Genomic DNA, 23,037 nt, shown 5'->3' with positions numbered 1-23,037 from the left:
AACAGATAAAATGCTAAACCACAATCTTGCTGACGTAGGATTAATTCTAACCTGCTCTACTGGAGAACAGTGGAGACCTCTCAGCTCTGCAGAGTGCCTGTTGAGATACTCCTGCAACTTCATAACATCTTCTCTCCGAAAAACATCCCAAAGAGCAGCACCTTCTAACTGTTCTGGTTGCCTATTGTTACTGGAGTCAGTTTGCTGTTCATCCCACCTCCTCTTTCTGCTTCCTACATTTGTCTTCTCTACACCATATTTAAAATTTTCAGACATGTCAAAGCTACCATGTTGTGGAAGATGAGACTGACCAGCACTTCCATTTTGGTTAACATGAAGCGAATCATTGATTACAGAGCCAATACTTGATAAACTAGGAGCAGCAACATCTTGTGCTTTATCTCCAACAAGATCCCCATTTGATTCAATTCCAAGAAGAACAAAATCAGGTTTAGCGCTCAATCTACCACCAGAAAGCTCTGATTTTCTTCCCCTCCTTTTGTTCTGGCTTCCGCTTGTCATTTTCTCTACATGTATACCAGAACATTGGGGACTACCACTGCAGTCATGAATTTGTTTTTCAAAGCCCTCTTTCAGTGAGGAACCAGAAATGCCAGTTTCCTGAATGTGCTGCTCAAAATCAATCAATTCATTAGCTACAGTTCTAATGCCAGTCATACAAAAATCAGACTTCTCTTGTGTGATCTTCCCATCCAGCTTCTTTACAGTTTCAGTAGGATAAAGGTAAGGTTTTCTCTTCATTATGATGCCCAGGCCAGCAAGATCCCATACCTGCTTTTTCTTCCTGCCTCCACTTCTCTTCCTTTTGATGTGAACTGCAGCATCTTCAGGAATATAAGAGAAAATGGTCTGTTTCCCCATATTATCTTCAACATTTCTTTCTGGCACACATCCTGTGAAGTCGGATCCAAACCCTTGCTTTGCAACTTCAACAGTACCATCAATTAAAGCTCTGCCACTACAAAGGCTTGCATCATTTCCTTCTTGTTCTTCATTTCTGTCAACTTCTCTCATGATTTCAGCTTCAAAAGGAAAAGAATCAGGTTTTCTCTTCATTTTGATGCCCAGACCTAAAGGATTTCTTCCCTGTTCTTCTTTCCAACATCTACTTCTTTTCCTTTTGGAGTGCATTACAGAATCTTCAGGAATATCACTACAGAGAACAATTTGTTTGTCGGCATTGACATCAAAATTTCCTTCAGACGTCATTCTGAAGTAGTTAGCTTCAACCATTTGCTTCTCAACCTCAACGGTATCACCAATAACAGCTCTGGCACCAGAAAGGCCTGAATCAACTATTCTTTTCATCTTATATCTTAAATCAGCAGTGTTTCTTCTCCGTATTTTCTGTCTAGCTCTTTTGCCCATCCTTTTTACAAGCATTACAGCATCTCCAGGGATATTGCTGCAGACAATAATTTGCTTCCCCACATTATCTCTAAATTCTCCTTCAGGTGTGAGTCCAATAAAGCCAGCTCCAGACATTTGGTTTGCAACCTCAACAACATCATCAGTTAGATCTCTGCCGCTAGCAAGACTTGAATCATTTGCTTCATGTTCCTCATCCAAGTCAACTTCTCCAGCACTTTTAGGTTTGTCAGGATGGTGATCAGCTTCTTCATTGTTCTGCCACTCCCTCGCAACACCATCTCCAAAATTTCCATCAGGCATGAGTCCAGTGAAGTCAGGACCTACCCCTTGCACTACAAACTCAACAGTGTCATCAGTTACGGCTTTTCCCCAGCAATCTCAACAGTATCATCAGTTAAACCACTCCTACTAGCAATGCTTGAATCATTTGCTTGTAGTTCCTCATTCTGGTCAACTTCTCCAACACTTTTAGGTTTCCCAGGATAGTGATCAGCTTCTTCTTCGTTCCACAACTCCCTCACAACATCATCTTCAAAATCTCCTTCTGGCATGAGTCCGGTGAAGTCAGGCCCTATCCTTTGCATTGCACATTCGATAGCATCATCTGTTACAACTTTTCCCTAGCAATCTCAACGGTACCATCAGTTGGAGCTGTGCCACCAGCAAGGCTTGAATCAATTGCTTCTTGTCCTTCATCACAATCTCCAATGCCTTTTGGCTTGTCAGGAAACTGATCAGCTTCTTCTTTTTTCTGCAATTCCCTTGCAACATCATCTCCAAAATTTCCTCCTGGTAAGAGTCCAGTGATGTCAGGTCCTACCCTATGCATGGTAACCTCCACGATATCATCAGTTACTGCTCTGCTCCTAGCAACCTCAACAGAATCATCAGTTAGAGCTCTACAACTGGGAAAACCTGATCCATTTGTTTCCTTCTCTTCATTCTGGTCAAATTCTATCATGCTTTTATGTTTGTCGGGATAGTGATCAGCTTCTTCATTGTTCTGCAATTCCAGCAGAACACCATCATCTCCAAATTTTCCTTCCAATGTGAGTCCAGCAAAGTCAGACGCTGCACCTTGTGTTGCAACCTCAACAGTATCATCAGCTACAGCTCTGCCTCTGTCAAAGCTGGAATCACTTGCTTCTTGTTCTTCATTCAGGTCGACTTTACCAATTCTTTTATGCTTGTCAGGAAAATGATCAGCTTCTTCATTGTTCTGCAGCTCCCTTAGATCACCATCATGCACCGCCTTTCCCAACTTCTTAATGAATCCAGGAGGATTTCCCATTTCCTCTTGATGTTGAAGGAACTTCCTTTTGTCCGTAAACTTTCCCTCTATATCCTTGATTACAACAAAATGTGCTTCACCATCTTCAATTTTTATGCCAGGCAAACAAGGACGAGGACCATCCAATAAATCCAGCCCTGAACAGTAAGATTCTTCATCCCTTTCAGTTTTGACCACAGACAAGCACATCTTTGGGTTACCCTGCTCTTTCATGTGACCAACTTCATCAGCTCTTTTAGCATTATTATCAGTGTTCCCATTGGATCCTTCCTTCTGAATTTCATGACCACTATCAGCAACAACAGTTTCTTTACTGGCACTTTGTTGTATGAGTAACTCACCAGTGCAACAAGTTTCCTCGTTCCTCTCAGTTTCAACAACAGATATCTGCACTTTCCTGTTGTTGTTCTCTTCAGCAAGGCCAACCTCTCCATTTTCAGTTCTCATAAGAGTATCAGCACTTATTACAGAATTATTTTCATAAAATCCAGTCACAACAGTCTCTTGATCATACTCAGTTTTAATAGAAACACCATCAGCTATAACTGGTTTGTGCAATTTACTCGAAACAACACCATTTACCACCTTGCCCATCTTCTTAGTAAATCCTGGAGGTCTTCCCGCATATCCATCTTGACTAACTTTCTTCTGCTCTTCAAATTTTCCTTTGTTATTCTCAACTCTGACATCTGAAATTCCATTGTTATCAGCTGTCATGCAAGAGAAACCAGAACTTCCATTTTGATCAATTCCCAAACAACAAAGTTCTCCATTATTTTCAGTTCCTTTGACACATAAATGCATGTCTCCATTATTTTGCTCTTCAACCGTATTATTTTGCCCACCTCTTTCATTACCCTTATCCTTGATGTAAGTAGACAAACCAGATCCTGTGTCTTGTACTCCAGATACAGCATTTTCTACATCTACTTTTGTCAACAGAGACACCGAAGACCCATCTATCCAGCAAACTTCTTCATTTCTTTCAGAGTCTACAACAAATAGATGAACATCTCCACTGTGCTCCATGGTCTCACCAACTACATCACCTGTTTCTGAAGTTATATCGATATCCTGATTACATCTCTCCTTACAAGCTTCATTCCTAGTATTTACCATATCCGACACATTCCATTTAACTGTTCTCTCCACAAAGCAGTCAGGTACTGAGAGTTCATTAGATAAGACACAAGACTGATTATAATCAAAGACTGATGGGGATTTCACAGTAGATGGGCCCTTTGCATGAATTCCATCAGCAACATCAAGATCACCATGAGCAACATAACCATGCATATTTTCTCCTTGAGTAAGACCCATCTTATCTTGTTCTTCCCTGTTAGTCATTAGGTGGTTGCTCACATTACGTGTGTTTTGCCCATCTTCATCACAAATTACATGATCAACATGAGTTTGCACCTGAAAAGCAGCCATCAATGATAATGGATTGTCTACAGATGATTCAGTATGGATTTCATGAGCAATATTCTGATTATCTTGGGTCTTGCATCTTTTTTCTATATCTTCATTCTGAGACAACTGCCTATTGTTCAAATTACAGAAGTTACTTTCTTGTTCTTTTTCATTGATCAGTTCATCAAGATTTGCATAATCTCTAGTTCCATCAGCAGAGAAAAATTTAATGCCTATATTCTGCTTGTAAGGGCCACCATGCTCACCTGCTTCAACATTGAAATTAGAAACAGAACCATTAGAGACTTCTGGTTTGCAAATGTCAATTCTGACTTTCCCAGACTACAACCATTAACAGTAGGGACTGCATTTCCCATTTGCTCATCAAGGATATCCTCGGGAGAAGAAGGTTTAAATGACAATGTATTCCCATCATTTGTGTTATTTAAGTCAATGTTGTCCAGTACCGTGATATAATTTCTTGCAGGTGATGCTGAGTATTTTTCATCCATTTTCAAAATGGTACTGATATCTTCTTTAATATCTTGATCTCCATGCCTCTTTTTCAACTCCTTTACTTTAGAGTGCCAATCCAAAGAAAGGTTTACTTCTGTCATATGTGTCAAAACATTCACCTGAAATTTAAATAAATAAATAAATAGGATATCATATGAAACACAATTTCTCATTTAAATCAAGTAAAAGCAAAAAGAACATATGATGTCATTCATGAATAAGTCTCTGTTAGTGAAATTAGTTGATATATATGGTAAAGAAAACTATTATTATCAGAACTTGGTAAATAAAACATATAGGCATCTTTAACTACACATACTAGTAAAATAGTTGAGCTTAATAACTAGAATCTGACTAAACATCATGATATGGTCAGTAGAAAAGAATGAGATGCCATAGCCATGTCCCTTTTATATTGATAATTGGGAAAGATATTAAATAACGAAGGAAAGGTAGATAAGGAAAGAAAGTAACCATTTCTTCAGCCAAAAGCTCCACATATTTTTTTTGAATTCACAGGCCTGTGAAACATGTGCTGGTCTTATCTCATAGAGCACATTCTAGAATGGCTCGTATTTCATGTATTTCCATTTCCTTATTATGGTTCAACTAAATGATTAGCCCTCACAGGCAAGAACTACCAGAAGATACAAAATCACAAGATAGAATAAAGATGAGGACATCAAAACAAAGCAGTACCTAAAACTGGCTAAAAAATTAGGTCACTCATATAATTATAACTATCAATGAAGTTGCAAATGTTTCGGTATTTCTATACTAGATTTAACAGCTCAGCAAACACAAAACAAAATCCCAATGAGAACTATTTTCAGACATACTGAATCAGTCCAATCGTAGTGAAGCAGGGTCACCGAATCTCCCCTGCCTATTTCTTTGTTAAGTCCATAAGCAACACACAACCTTGGTCCCAAATCTGGTTTCCTAACATTTTCAGGCAACTTCAATGCAAGATTAAGAAATCCAGTTCTTGGATTTGTGTATTCCTGATAAGGCAAAGAACCAATTAATTCATTGCAGTGGCGGTATAAGCGCTCTCCAAAATAACTAGCTGGGGGCCAATCCTTAAGTTTGAGCATCTTTGGCCCTCGGCTCTTTTCAATCCATCCTTTGGTGTATCCTCTGAAAAACCGGTAGATATGCGTCCCAACCTACAAATTCGCAAAATGCATGACAGTTATAACCACAATTTTCAGTTACATAAGCAAAGAATAAGGTTTAAGTAATTGACCCATGAGTTTCTAGGAAGATCAATACAAAAACAAAACCATAGAAAATGAAGAAGAAGAATGAAAATAAGAAGAACTGCAACTAACAAGTATCCAAAAATTTATATTTCACTATGTAAAATTTCAGCTGTGCCCTTGCCTGTAGGTGTTGATTCACAGGACGTGACCAGAAGTATTGCATAACCATTTGACCAAAGTATTGTTGGCAAAGCAGTTAGAATACCAAAAACAAGAAAAAGACAAAAGAGAAAAGAGGAGTGAAATTCACATGGAAATGTCAAATTGTCCATGCAAACCATATTGCAAAACAGGATAAAAATCATAGTGATTGTTTTTCAGCCTGTGATATGCTGCACTATGAGCTAGCAAATAATTGCTTTGGTCCCCAATCACAGTTTTTATTTCTAATCAAGGGTTCAAAGAAGAAGAAGATACTGAAGCCATAGGTTCAGTTAGGAAAATGATCTGTTATTGTACTGTTTTTAGTTTTCTTTAACTAGATCAAATTATTTTTGTTGCATTACATCATTCTACTTGCATCATAAAACATTGGACATCAAATTAGTTGCCAAAAACTAATGAATGAATGCATGACCACATTAGGAATCAAAAGATTTTGAGTACACAAAGGCTTTCCAGAATTTTTTTCAACATTCGGTTGGGAGCCAATCTACACAATCCCAAGGACCACTGAACTAGAACCGGACCTCATGCCGGCCAGCTGGTGGTATGGTTCAATAAGGATCTATACCGGTCCGTGCCGGGCCGAACCGACAGAGCAAAGAAGGGGAGAGGGAGAAGAAAGAGAGGAAGAGAGGGGGGATAGAAGGAGAGGGAGAGGAAGTGGGGGCCTCCGTGTTGGAGTTCTAAGTGATTAGCATGCAGATTTTTCATCTCATGAACATACGCAGCGGAAAGGTAAGATTAAAACTATTTTAATCTAAAGCATGCTTGGATCTAATCCTAAAATCACCTATAGATCGTTTTAAACATGCTATGAAATAAATATTTTTGATCTGAAAATAAAAACAAGGAAGAAAGAACAATTACCTTAATCGCTATCCTTTCTTCTTACTTGGATCAGATCCTGCGGATGTCCAGGGTTTCTGTCAGAGCCACGCAAGCATCTGGCCTATGCTGATATCCACACAGAGACGATCTGATCGAAGCACAGAGGCCACTAGAGTACTAGCACTTTGCAGGTCTCGCTCTTTAACTTGGATCTGATATTTTTTCTAGAACTAATTGAAGAAAAGAGCCTGTTGCACGAACCCTTCACACTGATTGAAGGAACCTTTCTTGAACACCAAGAAGAGAAGGAAGAACACTTCTTCTTTTCTTCCTCTCTCTCTAAACTCTCTCTTTTCTCTCAGATCAGATCTAGAGTAGGAGATAGGGCGTGATGAGGAAGAAGGGAATAGGGGGCATGGAGGAGAAAGAAAGGGCGCCAAAGAACTCACGTTGGAATTAGTTGTGCATGCCCCACCCTTCTCTTTTATTTTGTCACACAAAACAATGCCCCCAACGCCCAAACAAGATAAGGATTAGTCCTAACTAATCCCAGATCAAATTCAAATTTAGTTGGGATTAATCCTTATCTAGATAAGACCACTAACTAACAAGAGGAGGGCCAACTTCCACGCATGCAAAAGAAAAAGGGGCCGCATTTTCAGCACCCCACTCCCCTTATGGTCAGCCAAGAAGAGTGAGAAGCCCAGTAAACCTGGGCTCAAGTGGTCTATTTTAATTGGGTTCAATTTTGGATTCAATTCGTATCCAATTCGAGCTTGATTCGAATCAAATTTGAAAAAGCTGTCAATCCTGATCTAATCAGGATTGAAATCCAAGTCCAACTTAGATAATTAAATCCAATTAACCTTAAATTAAATCAAACCCAATTTAATTAAATCTGATTTAAATTAATTAGGACTTGATTCATAATTTAATTAAGCCCAATTACATTGCAACACTTACAATTAAGTCCCTTTGCTAACAATTAACAGTTACTAAATATGTAATCCTTACATAATTAGCAATTACTAAATTTGTAACTCTTACAAATTGATCCAAATCATCAATATAATTGATCTTTGATGATGATCTAAACTATTGATCAGATCGTGTTTCTTTTGTGTGTGACCGCTGCGGTTCTATTCTATCTGGTAGTGAGACATACCATGATCTCCATCACAGTATCATCGAAACTCCTTTCGATGGGTTGGAACAATTCCAACTCACCCCAACAAGGATCGTTGATCCAAAAATGATCCTAGTGAGTTCTCACAATCCACCAATGATGCCTAACAGCATATAGTGGCAATCCAACAGAACAGAAAAATGAACCCCTAGGTATAGTTACCGTGTGATCAAATTTCTCTATCGAGAGTCCCGACAGAATGCAGGTCATAAAAACTTGTCAAATCTTAAGCATCCGTTATATACCAAACTTAATTAGCTGGAGTCTAATCGTGAATCCCATAGAAACTCCTTTCCATTATCACATTGTTGTGGCCACAAATTTAAGGACTCAACCTCTTAAATCACATAGAACTACTCAACTACTAAGACCGATAGATCCCTTATAAGGGTACACCCTACTCCTATAGCGAACCTACTACAGCCAACGAACACCACAAGACCTCGAATGGCTAAAAATCATGTTTATGTGTTGTTAAACTACAGCAATCCCACTATGAGTAGCCGAGCCATCGCAGGTCAAAGAACTCACATAACTACAATATCGAGATAGTCACTGACGAGTGAGTAGACATTCAAATGACTTCTCATTCTTGATCATGCTCAGTATCGTTGTTCTCTAACAACCACCTGTACTCTCGCTCCAGTATCCCCACACTGTAGACTCAAGACTTATCTATCCGAAAGAAAAACGATCCGTGCACCGATCTTGATGGACCAATCACCATCTCTGTGATGATTCAACAATCAGAGTAATTCAAGAGTTAATCTATAATGACATATGTCTCAAATTCTCAACTTTTAAGAATATATATCATTGACCATTAACTTCTTGGACGATTCTAAAACACATTACTCTAGAATGAAAATAATTATCCATATTATTAATTTCAATAAATCAAATACAAAAATATGTCTTGGAATTAATACAATGTGTCAGCTAACACTTGGCTTTTCAGATCATACATCCAACAATCTCCCATTTGACCTTAAGCCAATTGCCGACAAATTTAAGTCCCATATTCTCAAGATGGACTTCAATCTTTAACTGGCTAAATGACTTAGTGGGTCCACCATGTAATCCGTGGGGTCTACTCTCATCAACTTGACATCTTCAATGTCGAGATAGCCGCATATTATCTGAAGTCATCTTTCCATGTGCTTGATATTCTGGTGAGACCCAGGCTCCATAAGCTAAGAGCTATAGTGCCGATATTGTTACTATGATGACATCTCGTGACATCAAATTGCAACAAAGTTACTTAGATCAGAAGACCTTACCTAGCACCTTTGAAAATGATGACTAACTCAGCTTCCTTAGGACCTGTAATGATTGGTTATTTAGAACTCTTCCAATCTACCAATTCCTACATTGCACACATCCTGATGTAAACTCTCTACCATCAGTGTCAGACGCAAAATTTGTGTATCCTTAAACCCCATAACTCAAATCTTCTTCCAAAAAATCAGAACAAATCCTTAATGCTTTTCAAGTACTCAAGGATGTTCTTCACAGCTAATCAGTATCGTACATCTGGATTTGACTGATATCTGCTCATGACACTCACAGCAAGATTATATCAAGTCGAGTACATAGCATGGCATTCAAGAGGCTCTCTATAGCCGAAGCATAAGGGATCCAGCTCATGAGCTAAATCTCCCTTAATATATTTGGACACATCTTCTTGGAGAGATACATGCCTTGCTTAAGGGGTAAAAATTTCCTTTTGAAGTTCCCATGCTGAACCTCTTCAGCATCTCTTTTATGTACTTTTTTTATGAAAGGCCTAGCATCCTTTCAGATCTGTCTCTACAGACCTTTATCCCAAAGATATAGGATGCTTCCCAAGGTTTTTCATGAAGAATTCTTTAGAAATCGTATTTTAACCGAAGTCAGTATGGGAACATCTTTCCTAATCAGGAGAATCTCATCCTCCCACTGACCCTCTTATAAACACATTCCTTGGACACTCGTTCCTGATGAAATCAAACAATTTGATCATATCGAATATTCCAAACTCCAAGATGCTTGTTTCAATCTATTTCAACTTACTTATCTTGTGATCTCCATCACTGGAAGTGAAACCCAAAAGGTTGTCCCATATTGATATTTTCCTCAAGATATCTATTCAGAGAGGCAGTTTTCACATCCATTACCCACTTCATAATCATAGTATGCTGCAAAATCAAGTAATGTCTGAATAGATTTTAGCATGGCTATAGGCAAAAAACTCCTGATAGTCAATACTTTCGCGTTGACTATAATTTTTCGCCATAAGCCTGCTGATAGGTCTCTACCTATTCATCCGAACCTATCTTTCTTTTGTAGATCCTTAAGTATCCAATAGGTACTATACCTTTTGGTAGATCTACTAAGGTCAAACTTGGATAAATTACATCAAGTCAACCTTTGACTTTATTGCTTCCATCTATTTCTCGAAATCGATGTCTAACATCGCCTCATTATAGATTTTGGGATCATATTCATGTTTCCTATTTCCCATGAGGAACATTTCCTCTACTTCTTTTGTTAAAATACCTTAAGTATCTTTCAAGAGGATGAGAAATCCTACTAGATCTATGAGGTGGAAGAAGTCCTACACTAACTGACTTAGATTGAATGGGTTCAGCCAGATCTTCAGCTCATTGCTCTTCGAAAATTTTCTCTTCGAGCTCAATTTTCTCCCACTACCACCATCTTGGATAAACTATTTTCCAAAAATATGGTATGATAGGTCACAATCACATTGTGACCCGCAGGCAAGTACAATTAGTATCCTAACAACTCTTCAGAATACCTTATAAAACGAGTCTTTATAGACCTAGCCTCTAACTTATTTGCCTGTTGTCTTTCGACATGGGCTGACAACCCCAAATCTTGAGATGATCAAGATTGGTTTCTTAGTATGCCACATCTCATATGGTGTGGTAGGAATAGATTTAGAGAGAACCCCATTCAATATATTAAAATGTGTCCTTAAAAAAATAAGGGTTAGTGAGTGAGTGAACTTCATCATGAACCAGACCATATCTAGTAGGATCCAATTCTTCTAATAGCCATACCCAATTAGTACCTGAAGGAGTCTAATGTGAGACTATGCCGTTTGTATGAGATAATTCTAAAATTTTCACTAAGATATTCATCTCCTCGATCCAATCGAAGAATCTTAAGGGATTTTTGAATTTATTTTCTACTTCATATCCGAATTCCTAGAACTTTTCAAAGACTTCAGATTTGTGTCCTATACCGTGAATAATCATCGGTTAAAGTAATGAAATAGAAATTACCATCCCTGGCCTGCACATCAAATGAGCCACGCACATCAGTGTGTTCCAAGGCAAGTATATCTGTGGTCCTCTCCCCATATCCCACAAAGGATATTTGGTCATTTTTTCTTGAAGGCAGGATTTACAAATTGGATATAACTCAAAATTCACTGAGCCTAAGAGACATCCATTTTCCAATTTCTATATCCTGTCCTCTCCAAAATAACCTAACCTGAGGTACCACCTATATTTATGATTTATCTCATCCCTAGATCTCTCATATCCTATGCACTCATTATTTACTCGAAACATCAATATGCCAACAAAAAGATCTGATATACCATCATAAGATGTATCACCCTTCTTCTTTAAGCTATCTAGATAGAAGGACAATTCTTCTTCGAGTGGCCATCAGTACTGCGATGGAAACACTTTGCCTTGTCCGACGCCTCCTTCTTGAGAAGATCCTTCTTTGGCTCATTCTCCCGTAGACCACTTGTTCCAACAAACTCTCTCTTAGAATCAGATGTCATTCTACCGCAAGAACATAATCCCTTGAACTTTTCAAGGTCTCCTAAGTGATCACCAACATATTTAGCAATTTTTATAATGTGCTATCAATCTTGTTCATATGATAGTTTACAATAAACTGACCAAATGAACTGGTAAAGGACTGCTGCATCAAATACACTTGCAGCTCCTTTGAAGGAAAAACTGCCTTTTTCCTTCGTAGGATCTTCCAGATTTAAAATCTGGGGCGGAATAATTTAAAAAAAAATTTATCCTACATTTATTTCAGATTAAGTCTCTAGATCTAATCTTCATATCTGATATTAAGTCTAAAATAAATCTAAAAGAATGAGGAAACAAGTAATACCTCAAAGGTAATCTGATTATCCTGTAGATGATCTCTACACAGCCCGAGATTCTGATGTAGCCATGCAAGCGCCTGGCCTCTACCGGTATCCACTCAGGCAGGACCTGGAACATCTTCTCCTCACGAATCTACGCTCCAAAAATCATATCTCTATCTGATTTGGAAGTGCTTCAGAACTCCTTCTGAAGTTGGAGCAGCAGCCTGTCGAAGATGTCCTGCAGCCTTCCTGTTCCAGGTGTCACCACGCCTTGGACCTTTGCCAAATGGATGTCCAACTCCTTGGATGTGAAGAGGGGAGAGAGGAGAGTAGGGAGGATGTGGAGAAAAGGAGAGGATTCTCGTTTTGGCTGGGTATTGAGCAGAAACATTTTAAACCCTAGGCGCAGACAGGGATTTTATAGACCCTGTATGCTGCGCAGTGCCACATCATTCGACCAATCAGAAAATTTCAATTAATTTTGAAAAAATTCTGATTGGTGGAGTGATGTCATCTGATCCCATCAGATAAGAACCCCACCTTATCTCCAAAAGTTGGCGCCAACATTGGATAAGCACAAGCAAGGTGGCGCCAAAGAGTCCATGTTAATCAGGACTCTTTCATCCTTATCCATTTGGGGCGCCCACTTTAATCCAATTGGGCTCATGCCATAATCTGATTATGGCACCCAATTTGATGTGGTTTAGGCATGTGGATACTCCACAAAAATCCTCCAATGAGCTCTCTTCAGTTTAAGACCCATATGTCAACATTTGACAGATGTCCTAAAATGAAATTGACAGATGACAGAAATTAGCAGGTGCTTGTCTTAAATTCATCTCATGAATTAAGACAAGCCTTTTCTGAACTGGACAAGCTTCATTTAGACTGAGAGAAACCTTCCCAAGGTTCTCTGATGAGTCAAATCACATTTGGCTCAGTAGAGATAGAAAAGATTACACGAGGAGAAAGTTAGGCTCAATCGTGTGCTAGCACGATTTCCTTGAACCTAATTGGATCTTATCCAAATCAATTGGGTTAGCCCAATTGATGACATCCAGACCCTAACCTTTGTTTGTGTGATCCAGTTAGGTTCAATTCCGTATGGTAATGAGACATGTCATGACCTCATCATCGACATCATCGAAACTCCTTTCGATGGACCAGAACTCTTCTGATTCAGACAATTAGAATAATTGATCATCAAGAACATTCTAATTGCTCCCAAAATCCACCGGTGACACCTAGCAGTATATGGTGGCAATCCATCAGAACTGAAGACGAACCTCTCGATGCAGCTACCTATGTGATTGAGATCTTCTATCATGAGTGTCGACTGAATTAGGGTTAAGGTGAACTCGTCAAACCCAACATCAGTCACATGAATCAATCGATCGATCCGAGTCTGATGTGAAACCCCAATGGAAAACTCTTTTCCATTATTTCACTTTGCCATGGCCATGGGCTTAAGGACTCGATCTTTCGATCATCATAAGACTACTCCTCTCATCTACCGAGGTTGATAGACCCCATCTTGGTGCGACCTAGTTCCTATAATGAATATGCTACAGCCAACATACACCTCAGGGTTCCGAATGGCTAGGAGACCAAGTTATAGTGTAGTCAAACTATAACACACTCAAGGTGAACTGTCGATGCACCTCAGGTCAAAGAACTAGACACACAACTGCAGCATCGAGCTAGTCATCGACGAGAAGGTAGACTTCCTTGTGATGCTCGATATGGTCACGCTCAGTACTTTCGTTCGCAACGAATACCTGTACTCTCGCTCCGATGTCTCCACACCATAGACTCAAGACACATCAAGCGATCATACACCAACCTTCTAGATCGATCACCATCCTCGTGATGATCCTATGGTCAGGAGCTGTTTATGAATTAGTTATGTAAATTCATGCCTTAAATTTTCAATTCTTGAAAATATGAATTGACATTCCTACTAACTCAAAGGATGTATCACAGACACAATGTACACAATGTGATAGAAGAATAACCCATTTATTGATTTATAGTCAAAATTACAAATTTGCCCTTAGATTTGTACAGGAATATGTCAGCCAATCTGGCATCTAGGGCACACATCTAACAAACTCCCACTTGACCTAATGCCAATTGGCTACATGTCTAAGTCCCATCTTCTCAAGGTGGGCTTCGATCTTCTGTTGGCCTAATGGCTTTGTCAGTGGGTCTGCCACATTGTCTGTGGAGTCGACTTTCTTAACCTCGACATAACCCTTTTCGAGGTAATCACGAATCAGATGGAATCACTGCTCGATGTGCTTGGACTTCTGGTGAGACCTTAACTTCTTAGCTAGGACTATGACGCCATTATTGTCGCAGTAAAGAAGGATGACATCCGATGACATCACTCCAAGCTCCGCGACAAACTTCTTGTACCAGAATGCCTCCTTCACAGCTTCCGATGCAGCAATGTACTCTGCCTCCATAGTGAAATCAGCAATCACTGTCTGCTTGGAACTCTTCCAGCTGACGGCACCACCATTGCAAATGAACAGACTCCCAGATGTCGACTTTCGATCATCTATATCAGACATAAAGTTTAAGTCTGTATATCCCTGAATCTGGAGTTCTCCATTTCCAAAGACTAGAAACATATCCTTAGTCCTTCTCAAGTACTTAAGGATATATTTCACAGAAGTCCAGTGCTCTTCGTCTGGATTCGACTGATATCTGCTTGTGACACTCATAGCATGGGCTATATCAGGTCGTGTACATAGCATGGCATACATGAGGCTCCCTATTGCCGAAGCATAAAGGATCTTGCTCATGCGTTCAATCTCCTCAGATGTGCTAGGGCATATCTTCTTGGAGAGAAGAATGCAATGTCTAAAAGATAATAAACCTCTTTTGGAGTTTTTCATGCTAAACCTTTTTAGCACCTTCTCTATGTACATCTTCTGTGAAAGTCCAAGCATCCTATTTGGTCTATCTCTATAGATCTTAATTCCCAGTATAAAGGATGACTCTCTTAGATCTTTCATAGAGAACTCCTTAGACAACCATACTTTGACTGAGGTCAACATGGGAATGTCATTCCCAATTAGGAGGATGTCATCTACGTACAATACGAGGAAGACAACTACACTCCCACTGACCTTTTTGAACACACATGGTTCCTTCTCGTTTTTGATGAAACCAAACGTTTTGATCACATCATTGAAACGAGTATTCCAACTCCGAGATGCTTGCTTAAGTCCATAAATGGACCTTTGCAGCTTGCAGATCCTGTGATCATCATCACTGGATGTGAAACCAAGCGGCTGTTCCATATAGATATCTTCCTCAAGATATCTATTTAAGAATGCCGTTTTCACGTTCATCTGCTATATTTCATAATCGAAATAGCTGCAACAGTAAGCAATGTGCGGATGAATTTTAGCATAACTACGGACGAAAAAGTATCCTGATAGTCAATGCCTTCGCGCTGACTATAACCTTTTACTACGAGCCTAGCCTTGAATGTCTCCACATTTCCATCTGCACCTATCTTTCTTTTGAAGATCCATTTACACCCAATAGGTACAATACCTTCAGGTGGATCTACCAAGGTCCAGACTTAGTTTGAGTGCATCAAGTCAATCTCTGATCTCATTGCCTCGGCCATTTCTCGGAGTCGATATCTGATATCGCCTCGTCATAGGTCTTGGGATCATCACCATTGACCCCATTTTTCATGAGGAACATTTTCTCTACATCCTCTTGTATGGTACCTAAGTACCTTTCAGGAGGACGGAAAACCCTAGTCGATCTACGAGGTGGAAGTTGTGTTAGGACTGGTTCTGATTGATTTGATTCCTCAGGTTCTTTAGCTCGTTGCTCTTGGAAGACATTTTCCTTGAGCTTAATTATTTTTCCGATACCACCATCTTGAATAAACTATTTTTCAAGAAATATAGCATTTCGACTCACAATCACATTGTGGTCTTCCGAAATATAAAAATAGTATCCTAATGACTCTTTAGGATATCCTATGAACCAAGCTCTAAAAGACCTGAACTCTAACTTGTCCGTCTGCTGTCTCTTGACATGAGCCGGACAACCCCAAATTCTGAAATGATTCAGACTTGGCTTCTTACCATGCCATATCTTATACAGTGTGGTAGGAACGATTTTAGAGGAAACCCTATTCAATACATAAATTGCTGTCATGAGACAATATCCCCAAAAAAATTCAAGGAGGTCCGTGAAGCTAATCATGGAACGAACCATATCTAGTAGGATCCGATTTCTCCGTTCTGAAATCCCATTGAGTTGAGGCATTCCAGGTGGAGTCCATTGAGAGACTATACCATTGTCCTTAAGATAGTCTAAGAACTCCCGACTAAGGTATTCATCTCCTCGATCTGATCGAAAAACCTTAATGGGCTTTCCTATTTATTTTTCTACCTCATATCTGAATTCTTTGAACCTTTCAAAAACTTCAGACTTGTGTTTCATTAGAAACACACCCGTTCCTAGACATATCATCGGTAAAGGTAATGAAGTAGACGTAGTTGCCTCTAGCCGGCACATCAAATGGGCCGCACACATCCATATGTACTAAGGCAAGTAGGTCTGTGGCCCTTTCGCCATGTCCCACAAAAGGAAGCTTGGTCATTTTGCCTTGAAGGTATAATTCACAAACTAGATATGACTCGAAAGTCAATGGACTCAATAGTCCGGATTTCTCCAATTTGTTAACCCTGTCTTCCGCTATATGACCTAGCCTTAGGTGCCACAGATACCTATTATTTAGACTATCTCTAGGCCTTTTATTTCCTATGGCATTCATATTTTGCTCGATATTAAATACAGATACATCAATATGTAGCTGATAGAGACCGTTAATAAGAAAACCATCTGCAACTTTATTATTTTCATAAAATATGTTACAATGATCCTTATGAAAGCTAATCACATAGCCTTCTTGTGCTAAACATGAAACAGAAATCAAATTCCTGCTTGCTGCAGGCACATAATAACAATCTCTAAGAAATAAATCTAATCCTAACGGTAATCGCAGAGGGTAGATTCCCACGGCCACCGTAGCAACTCTTGCTCCGTTTCCGATGCGTAGGATCATCTCCCCATCCCTCAACCTCCTGCTCTCCTCAAGACCCTGCATAGAAGTGCACAAATGAGCATTAGAATCAAAGTCAAGTACCCAACTGGATGCAGAAGAAACCGTAAGGTTAGATTCTATAACGAGCATACCTCCAGAAGGACCATCCTTCTTGTTCTTTAGGATGGCCAGGTACTGAGGACAGTTCCGCTTCCTCTTCTTCCCATCCACCTTTTGCTTCTTCGTAGACCTCTTTTTTTTTCCAAAAGACTTTCTCTTGGAAGAAGTCCACTCCACAGTAAGAACTGAGCCTTTTGAACCCTTCATAGAAAGCTTAGCCGTAACCAGCATGTTCATTAACTCGGCCAAGGTATACTGCATCTCATGCATATGGAAGTTTATGATGAACTGACCATATGCATCGGACAAGGACTGAAGGATCACATCAATCTGAAAATCCTTATCTAAGATGATACCGAGCTTCTCAAGCTCCTCAAGATCCTTGATCATTGTCAAACAATGATCTTGGACTGACTGCCCATCACGCATTTTAGCCTAAAAGTCTTTGACAGACTTGATATTAGGCTGCGCGACTTTGTTCACCAAACAACTCTTGCAGGTGAGCCAACATTTGGCGGATAGTCAAAATATTCTCATGTTGGTGCTGCAAGTCATCAGACATTGCACCCAACATGTAGTACCTTGCTTTGTTATCATCATCCGTCCACTTTTCCAGAGACGCTCTCTGTTCAGCAGTCGGACGTGCTGGCATGGCATGTGGGTCCTGGTCCAAGACATGAGTCAATTTTTTGGAATCTAAAACAATTCTATAGTTCCTCAACCAGTCCTTGAAATTGGATCCAGTCAATCTGTGGGTGTCTAGTATTTTGGTCAGAGGGTTTGAGGCAGACATGTTTCCTGTAGAGAGTCAAAAGTTTCTAGTTAAATTTTGTAATCAGACTTAACCAATTTGTTTAGGGGTTTCATTTTTAAACAAATTAGGCGCCCACTATTTTCTCAGATCCCTACACTCCCTTGGTAGAGATGTGAAAATCTCCGTGATCAGTGATTTCTAATGGATGGTGCGGTCTCATCGACTGGCTCATCACCTCACCTAACAGTTATTGGTGATGGGTCAACCAATGAGTGGACAACTCTTATCCAATGATTCTCTAATCATGGTGCACCCAAAACTTGATCTCTAATTCATGAAGTTCACCGTGTCCGGAATATTGCTCCAATCCTTAGTTAAGTCAGACCCACCATTTGCACGAACTAGATTCCTGATTGGGTCCCTCACCGTATCCGGAATATTGAGCCCAACCCATCCTCTAATTCGTAGCATCCAATGCCTAATGGACATGGTTGCATCTTCCCGGTGCAACTGAGCCACTGTAACCAGCCGAGAACAATCAACCCCGGGAAGGGCCCGCACATCCACAATGATGGAAGACCTAGACTTAATATTTTCTTAGGGAGATTTGATTTAGGTCTCATTAAACTTGACTTGACATAGTCATAACAATTATGACTAACCTAGTGGCATAGGTTAGCTCGAATTGTTAGCCACCTCTAATCAGAACTGAATTGACACATATGGCCAAGTAAGTGAGACCGGTAGGAGGGATATGCCATTAACTCGACAAGAACGCATTCGAGTCGAGTAGCTCCCAATTAAAAATCAGTCGGTCGCATCTGCCCAAATTACCTTGGACACCAAATTGTCGAACCAGAACTAATTGGGTTAGCCTACAATCCAGGCTCTAACCACTGAGCCAAATTAAGTCTTAACTTGATCGAGTCACATCTAAATGTGATTCGACCTTGATCCAGACTTAATCCTATTAGGCTGGTCAATTATTAGCTTTCATGATCCCACCTAACCAACTCTTGATTCGGTTTGATCAACTGTTAGACCTAATTGAGCTACTCAAACCTGAACCCAATTTTATGAAAATATTTTAGATCTGAAATTCTCAATTTTAGACCAAATTAATTTCATAAACTTAATTCATTAATTAAGTTTGGGTTCATAAACAAAACATGTAAAATAAATCCTAGAGTTTCAGGATCTAAGGTTTTGCAGAAAAGTAAGTCTTAATTTCTGATTAAGGATGAACGTGCGGCACCCCTACACGTCATATGAACACCCTATTGAATGGGAAGAGAGGGTCTTAAAACCCTACTTCGTTCTTATGACCGGACGGCCATGAGGAACACCTTAATCAGAAATATAAATTTAACTACAAAACTAGTTAGATCTAAATTTACATATCACATATACAATTTAAGATCTAACTAATACATGCTTTGCATACATCTCATGTATCAAAAATTGATCTAATTAACATGCTTTCAGATCTGATACATCACATGTAATATCTGAAAAATAAGATTTAAATTGAACTATTCAAAATTAAATCTATTCTAGACAAGTTATTGGAACAATTCTACAACTAGTCTAGACATGCAACAGATCAATTTTATGAAAAAATTAAAATTTTATTTTCTGTTTTCTGACCTGATTATAACACTTATAACATCATAAAAACAAAGAATAAATTAGATTTAATTCATATTTTAATCTCATTAAAACATAAAACTTAAGACTGTTCATGGATTCAACTAATCCTAGTCTAGTCATGCATCTCATGCATGTTAGATCTTCTTAGATTTAATTTTAAATATTTTGATTTCAGATTCTATCACATCTGATGTGACATCTGAAATCCTTTAATATCAGATAAATTAAAATTAAAATCAGATCTAAATTAGATCTGAAATAGAGCCAACAACCTGGCTCTGATACCAATTGAAGGAGAAACCACCTTTTTCCTTTGTAGGATCTTCCAGATTTCATCAAACATGGGACGGAATAATTTAAAAAAAATTTATCCTACATTTATTTCAGATCCAAGTCTCTAGATCTAAACTTCATATCTGATATTAAGTCAAAAATAAATCTAAAAAGGATGAGGAAACAAGTAATACCTCAAGGATAATGGTGCGGACACCAGAGCCATCAAAAATCGGCAACATAATTTAAGGCCATACTTGGATTTGTCCACGTCACCTTTGGAGCCACCACTCTCCACATGCCAAGAGAAGAATATGCATGCCAGCATATGCCGTGCTCATGCCAAGTTGTGTCAAGCATCAAGCACCCACATGAAATTCCATTTCTTCCTTAGAATTCCTTAAGAGTTCTTGGCTACTTACTTATTTTGTTGAAGGCTGATTTCTTTCCTATGGTAGATTATAATGCTTTACTTTTTTGTGGAGGGTTGATTTCTTCCTTGTAAAAATAAGAGATTCCTAAACAAATAGGACCCTTAGAGTCCTATATAAATCCTTGTATCTTTCATGAAAAAAAATAATGAATGATTTTACAAACTCCACAAATACTTGTGTCAATCGCTCCGAGAGGGAGAGGGTGTGAGACCCAAAATCGCCCCACAAGGGGAGGGTGTGAGGCCCACTTTCTATCCTATTCCTTCTACTTAAGATTCAGTGTTCCTGCGACTCTGATCGACTCCACCATCTACCCACGCAAGCCTATTCCGTCAAGAGAAGATCTGTCTCCTCCAGAATATTCATCTGTCGTGCTGAGAGAAGGAGTGATTTCTTATTCTACAGATCATATGCTGTCAAGGACCTTCGTTCCTTAACAGTTGATCTTTGATTTTTTTTTTTTTATCCGATGTTGGTAAAGACCTAGTTCTTTATCGATGGATCTGTTTGGTTAAAAGATTAAGAGCCCTAATCAGAGTAGTTTCTTAACTACCACGATCCGGATTCTTATCATCTTCTTGGATTTTCTCACGGGTTTAATGTTTTATTTTCTCTCGTTCCATTCTTATTTCTTTTTTTTGCATCTACTCGTGAGCATGTTTAATTTCTGCTATCTGTTTATGAAATTTTTTATTACTAATTGTTTACTGATCTCTCGAATGGCATTCGTCTGTATCATTTAGATTGATCTCGCTTTAGTCTCGTATCAATCAATCACGCCTCCTGAGCAGAGTATAGGCAACTATACTGTCTGTCCTGGGAATAATGAGCCCCTGGCCGGACGTGATTTGTTGTTGATGAACAGAAGAGAGCTTGATTATTAAGATTGATTTTCTTTTTAGGATTGTCCCGCATCAATTTGGTATCAGAGCAGGTTGATTAGGGCTTTAGTTTAAATTCAGCAATTTAAATTTTCGCAAGTTAAATTTTCGCACTCTAAATTTCGTACTTTACTTTCAAGCATTTTAATTTTATTGCACCTTATTTCTGCATCTTAGAGTTGCATGACCACTAGATCAGGTACCTGGTACCAACATCCTACTTCCCCACCCAACACCAATATGGATCCCAATATAGCAGCCATCATTAATGCTCTGACTGAAAAGTTTGATGACATGAAAAATTTTATGAAAGCCATGGATGAGAGAATAGTGGTATTAGAAGAAGCTAGGCAGAAACAACCTGAACCTGAGTCTCTCCGACTACCTATAGGACAAAGAGGTAGGAATCTAGAACTTGATCGACCTATAGGGGCACGTCCGCACCATAACCAGTTCGATCAAGATGAGCATATTCTTAGGAATGTGAAAGTCGAAGCCCCAAGTTTTGATGGTTGTCTAGATCCGAGAGAGTACCTAGATTGGGAATCAGGTATGGATCACTATTTTGGATGGTATGAAATGTCTGAAGCAAGGAGAGTTAGATTTGCTAGGATGAAATTGATGAGGCAAGCCCGACTTTATTGGGAAAGTGTAGAGCGTCTTCTCAATCAGAGAAGACAAGATCCGATAGAAACCTGGGATGAGATGAAAGAAAAACTCAGAGAGAAGTACCTCCCCACCTCTTACCAACAAAGACTTTTAGATCAATGGCAGAGACTTACTCAAGGGAATAGATCAGTCACCGAGTATATCACGAGATTTGATGAATACCTCATGAGATGTGGAGTAGCCGAAGATAGGTTGTTACCTTATCTCGATTTAGAGCTGGATTACAAGAGGATATTCAGCGTGAGCTCTTTCTGCGAGAGGTAACCACGTTGGAACAAGCTTATCAACTTGCCTTAGATTTTGAAAGATTTTCTAGATATTCGACTCTCCGTCGTCCTGAACCCAACCGAGTAACCCCTTCTGGATCGAGACCTAATATTAATCAAACTCCTAGTAACAGACCTCCACTTACAAATCCTATTGGGAGAAAAGAAGATAAAGGAAAAGGAGCTATAGGAGAGTTATCAAAAGGAAGTAGTTCTCGATCTCATTGCTTCAAGTGCCATGGTTACGGTCACTTTGCTGCACAATGCCCCAACCGATCATTATTCGTAGAAGAATTAGAAGGAGAAACTCTAGAAAATATTGAGGAGGAAGTTTATGAAGCTGATCCAGATTTAGCCGAGCAATTTGAGAGTACTGAGGACATCCTAGGTTATGCCACACCTGAGTCAGACCTTAGGCTTGGAGTCGTTAGGTATGTCCTAGCCCAAACTAAGGAAAGTGAAGACTGGCGTAGGACCTCTATTTTCCATACCTTCATAAAATTTGGCGATAAAATTTGTAAGGTGATCATTGATAGCAGTAGCTGTATCAACGCCATCTCCACCGACACGGTTAAGCGATTAGGATTAACTCGTGTAGATCATCCTAGTCCATACCGTGTGTCTTGGATTGATTCCTCCTCTATTCCCATCAAATTTAGATGTCGTGTGCCCATCCAGTTTCATTCCTATCAAGATCATGTGTGGTGCGATGTCTTACCCATGGAAGTCGG

The 23,037-nt window shown here is 39.3% G+C and overlaps 1 protein-coding gene across 1 annotated transcript in view; it reads right to left on the bottom strand.

Moving 5' to 3' along the window:
- Positions 1–23,037, bottom strand: part of LOC105037670 (uncharacterized) — a 63,822-nt gene that overhangs the window by 25,626 nt on the left and 15,159 nt on the right. The window contains 5 exon segments of the mRNA XM_073256601.1: positions 52–1,763; positions 1,766–2,014; positions 2,017–4,401; positions 4,404–4,731; positions 5,452–5,781. Coding sequence (XP_073112702.1) covers positions 52–1,763; positions 1,766–2,014; positions 2,017–4,401; positions 4,404–4,731; positions 5,452–5,781 — 5,004 coding nt within the window.

The sequence above is a fragment of the Elaeis guineensis genome, chromosome 4 (genome assembly GCF_000442705.2).
Source record: "Elaeis guineensis isolate ETL-2024a chromosome 4, EG11, whole genome shotgun sequence".
Taxonomy (NCBI): Eukaryota; Viridiplantae; Streptophyta; class Magnoliopsida; order Arecales; family Arecaceae; genus Elaeis; species Elaeis guineensis.
The sequence above is the reverse complement of the archived record's forward strand: the minus strand, read 5'-3'. Positions and strand labels throughout refer to the sequence as shown.